General features: G+C 36.5%; 1 protein-coding gene across 2 annotated transcripts in view; it reads left to right on the top strand.

Annotated features, from left to right (window-relative positions):
• The window catches only part of LOC121955533 (A-kinase anchor protein 7-like), a 65,581-nt gene that overhangs the window by 3,831 nt on the left and 55,165 nt on the right, over positions 1–6,585 (top strand). The window contains exons 3-6 of one of the 2 annotated variants that reach the window (XM_042503539.1): positions 826–975; positions 1,066–1,223; positions 1,738–1,874; positions 5,615–5,775. In XM_042503539.1, coding sequence (XP_042359473.1) covers positions 826–975; positions 1,066–1,223; positions 1,738–1,874; positions 5,615–5,775 — 606 coding nt within the window. Of the gene's footprint in view, positions 1–822; positions 976–1,065; positions 1,224–1,737; positions 1,875–5,614; positions 5,776–6,585 lie in introns of both variants that reach the window. The other variant, XM_042503538.1, reaches the window with a different exon arrangement.

The raw sequence follows: 6,585 nt of genomic DNA, 5'->3' as shown, positions 1-6,585 counted from the left end.
ATAATAGTAATAATAAAAAAGATAAAAAAATTAAAATACCTAAACTTTAAATGAGTGGTAAATGATGAGATAACAGTACAAAGTAAAATAATTAATAAATATGTTAAAAATAATGAAATGATATATGANTAAAAAAGATAAAAAAATTAAAATACCTAAACTTTAAATGAGTGGTAAATGATGAGATAACAGTACAAAGTAAAATAATTAATAAATATGTTAAAAATAATGAAATGATATATGAAGCTGTAATACTGTGAAACAGACTACAATATATACATAGTCAATAAATGAATAAGTAGATTTTGTTAAAATAAGTGCCAAACTGATAAGCACAATTAATAATGGCACTGATATCAATACATTTTAGCAATTCCGAGTTTCTGAAAGATATCAAACCAGATTTTTTCTGGTTAAATTCTGGAAAAAGGCATCTGAATGCAACACAAGAAAACAGATGTCAGTCCAGGTGTTAAAGTGTTTTTAATCTCATGTATGAGCAGTAAAAGTCCAAGAAGCCTGTACGTTATTAATAAATTTGCAATTCTCTTGTTCAGGAGGGCTTTATTAAATGTAGCTGTTATCATGCAATGAAATGTTTCAGTAAAATAAATAAATTAATAAATAATTAAATTAATGTATCATCCAGAAAGTTTTTGTGTATTTGACACAGAAACTTAACGTGCCTGTCAATGTGTATACACAAATCTCTGCTTAAACTGCGTATACTATTGCTTTATACTATTAATGTGGAGAGTAAGGAGGTTCTCTTGGTTTCTAAATATAAATAAATAATAAATAAATGTATTTCTTTTCTCTCAGCAGGATCAAGTGAGAAGAAGATGAAGAGGAAGATGAGGAGGGAGAAGATGAAATTACTGAAGAAACAAATTAAGTCTGCAGATCCTTCTGAGAATTTAATGTCAGAGCTTCCGTTTTCTCTCACCAGCCCCACCACATGGAAAGAGCTTGGATGTGTGTATATTCCTAAAATTATTATGATATAATCTTTGAATTAAGTCTTTTACTTATTTCAAGTGTAAAGTATGTTTTCTCTTCCTCTAGTCTGCAGCTCAGAGTCAACTCAGAAGAAGAGAAAGAGGAAGAGAGGAGACAGTGGAGGGAAAGTGGACAGTGAGGAAGATTCAGAGAAGAAGACGAAGAAAAAGAAAGAGAGCAAGCGACCCAACTACTTTGTCTCCATCCCTATCACCAACACACAGGTAAAAAAATGTCCACTTAATTGTTTGCTTTAAGAATCATGCTGGAATTTGTGCTCACTGTATCCCATTTTTACAAAATTGCATGTACTTTTCAATTCATGTCTAAGTTTTGCAATGATTTTAAAATCATTAAATTCATCAGTGAATCGCCTGGTTGTTTCAGCTCCAGTAGCAACCAAATTCACAATATCATTCATGTTTGCATGTTTGCACTTAAACCAACTACCCAAAAGTCAAAACAATCTGTGCTTTCACCTCCAACATTTTAACAAAAATATCCTAAAACTTCAAATATAAGCCTAGTCCCTTTTAAACACCTAGTACCTTTTACTAGCCTGGAGTGGCTACCACGCTGTTCATTTTTATAGATGTTTTTTGGATGCATAATAGTATATAGTTCTCAGAAAGTGAAGATTGGTGATGAAGGACGAGAAAACGAGCTGTACGCTGTATCACTGTATGTGACAGCATCAGCCGGCTGCTGTTGATTGAATTTACATTTATCCAATGACAGATCAGTTCAGCTGTGACCAAGGTCCAAGAGGCGGTGCTTCAGCAGGAGCCCCTGCTGGCCAAAGCCATGATCCCTGTCCCAACTCTGCACATCACGCTGTTAGTCACTCATCTCGCCAGTCAGGAGCAAGTAGACCTGTGAGTGGATGCACACAAACACAAACAAAACAAACACAACACATTCACACATTGATGCACCTGCTGGTCCCTAATTGGCTCAGTAATATTTACACACACTGTCACAGCTCTAAAATGTCATAAATAACTCAAAAACTGGGGAAAATAAGTGCAGTCAATAATTGGGGCTTTAGCATTTTTGTGGTGAATTTCAAGCATTTAAAGCTTCGATACAGTGAATTTGTTTCAAACAATCAAACTTTTTCACAGCAGATATTTCTGAGTTGTAGCAGGATAGGCACGGGTGTTAGTATTTACATTAATGATGATTTTGTGCAGCGACAGAGAGCCCCTGTGCACGATAACTGAACCCTGGAACTGGCTCATCTGAGTAGAGTGAGGCCATTATTAATGTCAATTACACCTGTGCTTTTTCTAGATCTGGACGCAACAGTCTCTGTAAGGGTGATTTGTCTTGTTTGTCGTCCATGTTTCAATTATTCTTGGGTGTGTTCGTCAATAGATGTCGTTTGTGTTCCACCACAACTCTGCGCACAGGAACAAAACAGTTTACCCCTGCTTTCATGCAAAACATCAGGGAATTGCCTTGCATGGTATTTAGCAGTAATTTTTGTTAGTAAACGTGAGACATTCGTGTTGCACAAGTCTGCATCGTCACAACCACAAACTATAAAGTACGTTTGGTAACGTTATGTATGCGATTGGTGAAACACACAGGAAATGGTCATATTTACAAAAAAAAGATGTGCTGATTGGACAAAATTGCAAGGTCACATGAATTTCATGGGAAGTGTTTGAAATGGCATTAATTGTTGCAATCTTAACATCGTGACATCCGGGAGGGGCTGACAGAGGCATCCGGACACGATAATTGCTGACACACAAAACATCGAGCATGGCTTCCATACAAGACATCATAATATGAAGAGGAAAATGCATCCTGTGGTTTCACAAATAATGTTGTTTTTTTGGTTGTTTTTTATAAAGCAGTTTCAGTTTTACTGATTTGCCAGTCAGCTGAGATGAAACGGTGTGCGCCGAATTACATTGAATTTGTGCCATACATAACACACTCAACAGCATGAAGATGAGTCACTGCTTGAATACCAAACAGCTCATTAACTGTTTAAGACTGAGCTGCCAGAAAATTGAACAGTTCAAAGTTCAAAATGTATTCCAATACTGGTGCTAGTGTATCGATAACAGTGAATGCAGAAGACTGTATATATTGCAATATTGATTTGCCGCTCGCTGATGCACAAACAGTCATCCATGCAGCTGAATACTAATCAGCTTTTTGACGTAAGTGCACACACACAGATCTGTGCTGTACACTGTATTTCTACAGGGAGTGTTTGTTGTGATGTGTAACCTTTGATGCAGGATAGAATAGGATAAGATCGGTCTTTTTTTTTTGTCCTGGTTTCTCCATTTTTCTTATTGCTCCCCAAGGACATAACACACATTAATGCTAAGATACTGAAATAACAGAGTAGTCCTCAAATTAGTTTACTGCAACAATCTTATTTTCTCTTGCTGTCCAATTCAGTCTCTGTGATGCTGTACGTGTTCACGTCAGAAAGTCGAACAGGGCCCTGCTCATGTTTGTTGTAGTTAGGGATGTAGTTTTGTTTTGTTATTACTGTAATCGCAATTTCAGCTTATGAGATAAACACACTGAAAGCACTCTGGGATATTTTGAAAGAGAGTATCTATAGAAAACTGCAGTTTAAAATGTGTCTTCATTCTTTTTTAACAGTGCCTTTTTTCACTTTAGTGTTCAATTTGTTCAATGAAAAAAAGATGGAAATAATTTCTAATACATACATTTATTTTTTTAATTCAACAATGCATTTGTTTTATTTTAGCTGTATACTGAAAGCAGCAGAAATACAGAACCAAGGGCACTTTAATATCTGTTTATAACTCGCAAGTAATATCATTATAGCCATATTCAACAACTTTATTGAATATTTTCCTCATATTCTGCAGCCCTAGTTGTAGTAATGAATGCACAGTCTAAAGTTACTGCTTGAAGACAGGGATGCAGAGTTCTGCAGAGACTAATTACCAGCGTGTCACGTCAGATGCTGCTTCTGTTTTATCTCTTCCTCTCAGCACTTCCAGGAAAGCTGCTCGATAGGTCTATAAATATTTTAGGTTTAGATTCCAATAATGAGCTTAAAAACACTGTTGAAGGAGAACAGGCCCTAGGCTAGAATGTAGTCTGAGGCTTTTATTAATAATCAGAATAAAATGGCTCCTTTTAAACTGGCTTCATCCCTTTCTTTTGTAACATTTTAAAGGGTATTATCCAGACAATTTTTTCATATTGGTATTGTGTTAGTGACAGTGCTGCAGTGTGACATTTAGGGTCAATTGCGCACCATCAATTTACATCCGCTAAAAGTGTTTGTTTTGCCACTGACAGGCTCAGAGTGTTGTTTTTTTAGTGTCTAACAACATTTTGGAAATGATCCCTAAAGAGATAGAGCTTTTCTTTAGTAAGATCATTTTTGTTTAATCAGAAACAGCCATATCCAAACTCACCACACTCCATTTAAATAAACAGTAATTTTATCATCCTAAAACAGATCAGTCATAGTTGACAGAAACAAAATAAAATTCACAGAAAACATCTTGGTTCATCTTTCTACTGTTTCAACAATCAACAACTCTGGTTTGGTTGAAAGAAACCCTTAATTAATCCGCTCAGTTCTGAAAATATGCTGGCTCTTTACATGCTATAATTACCGTTTATTTAAAAATAGTCTGGTTTGTTTGGGGATAGTGAATATGAGGCTGTTGAATAAAAATGATCTTACTCTCTAAGAAAAGGGTCTTTCTCTGTAGGGATCCTTTCCATAATGTCGTCAGACACACAATCTGAGCCTGTCAGTGGCAAAAACAAGTACTTTTGTGGATGTAAATTGACGATGCTCAGTAGCCTACAGAGATTTCAGTGCAGCCTGAAGCAGTTTAGGGCTCCAGTGTTCTTTCTCTGGACATCTGGATTTCAAAAACCTTTGTTCCTATGTGCCACTTAGACTAAAAACATGGAAAAATAGAGTCTAGGCTGAAAAGTTGCCCTTGTAAATTTGTCCCGATGAACATAATCAGCACATTTTTCTTCATTTGTAGTGGTCAAATATCACGACACACACTGCAAACCTAACCAGTATTATCAATGAGGAAAAGTGCTACCAATTTGTAGTATTTTAGGTGAATTTAAAGAAATATTAAAAAAAAAAAAAAAACGGTTTACCACATTGAATATTTGGTACAAAAAAAGCAAATTTTATGTTCCGAAGTTCTCACCCTGATGAAGGCCACTGTCCAAACCGTGTCAGTCTTGCGATAAAGTTGTCCTAAATACTACAAGTGTTGCTGGAGTTTCTCCGCTTTTGATATATCTCAATTCTCAATGGAAGCACCCTGGAAGTAGGTGAAGTTGCTCCAGACACCCTCATCCCGTATATTGAAGTTTTAACATTTCATCAGAAAGTGCTACAAATAACGAAGGCTTTTAAGATACGAAAAATCAATGCAGCTGTGGAACGTGCCAGACCTGTTATTTGATGAAACTGATGCTTAAGCTGCATCAAGTAGAAGATTGTGCCATTAGTAATCACTAGATTCTCTCGTTATGTAATATGAGAGCGAGGGAGAGAGAGGATTAAGTTGTGAATTGATGCGTGTGTGTGTGTGTGTGTGTGTATGTTGTGTATATTTTGTTATAGGGCGGCGACCGTGCTGGCTAAGGTCGAGCTGTCATTGGCTGAGCTGCTCGGTGGGCGGGACCTGGTGCTGCCCTTCTCAGGGATCAGTCATTTCAGGAAGGAGGTGGTGTTTGTTGGGCTGACCCCCGGACAACACAGACACACACTGGACAGTCTGGCAGGTAAACATTTCACTTTTTTGTCATTTTTTGTCCCTCTTTCTTCTTCTGTCCTCCTTGGACATGTGTTTCTGGCTGTCGATGTCGTTTTCTTACCTCTTGTGCTGTATTTTCACCAGGGGATAGATTTCATTAGAGGATGTTAATGTGATACAGCACTTTCTGTTTTGTGTCCCTGTGGAGGGACGTCTGAACTCGGGGTCAGCTGAGGATGTCGGGAGGGTTTTGCTATGGGAGGTCACAGATTAGACAGCTTTAGGAGATCGAAGGGTATATTCTGGGTGTGTGTGATAAACTGAGTGGGTCTATTCTAACAGTCACATTCAAAGTTCATAGGTGGCCTGAGCCTGATTTTTGTTGTGGACTGATTTTGGGAGCAGGTTTAGCAGAATTGTTTGACTTTAAATTAAGCCATGCGCCACATGTAGTGTGTAAAATATTGGTTTTGAATAAAAACAAACAGTGAAAATATTAAAGCTGCAACGACTACTCCGTATATCAGTTATATGATTGAAAGAAAAGTTATAGCCACACTTTTTGATGATTGATTCATTGTTTTTTCAAGGCAAAGAGAGTTTATTTATATTGCACAGTTCAGCAACAAGGCAATTAAAAGCACTCTACATAAAACTTCAAAAGCATTGAAACAGAGAAAAAAATATATATTAGAAAAGGAAATTTAAATGCATTTAAAACTTAATTAAAGAATCAGAAGTAGAAAATAAAAACAAGCTAAAAATAACTAAGTCAGGTGTTAAATACAAGTATAAATTACAAATACATACATTTCAAGCAAAAATGTCAAACATTTGC

This window comes from Plectropomus leopardus, chromosome 16 (genome assembly GCF_008729295.1).
Source record: "Plectropomus leopardus isolate mb chromosome 16, YSFRI_Pleo_2.0, whole genome shotgun sequence".
Lineage (NCBI taxonomy): Eukaryota > Metazoa > Chordata > Actinopteri > Perciformes > Serranidae > Plectropomus > Plectropomus leopardus.
The sequence above is the reverse complement of the archived record's forward strand: the minus strand, read 5'-3'. Positions and strand labels throughout refer to the sequence as shown.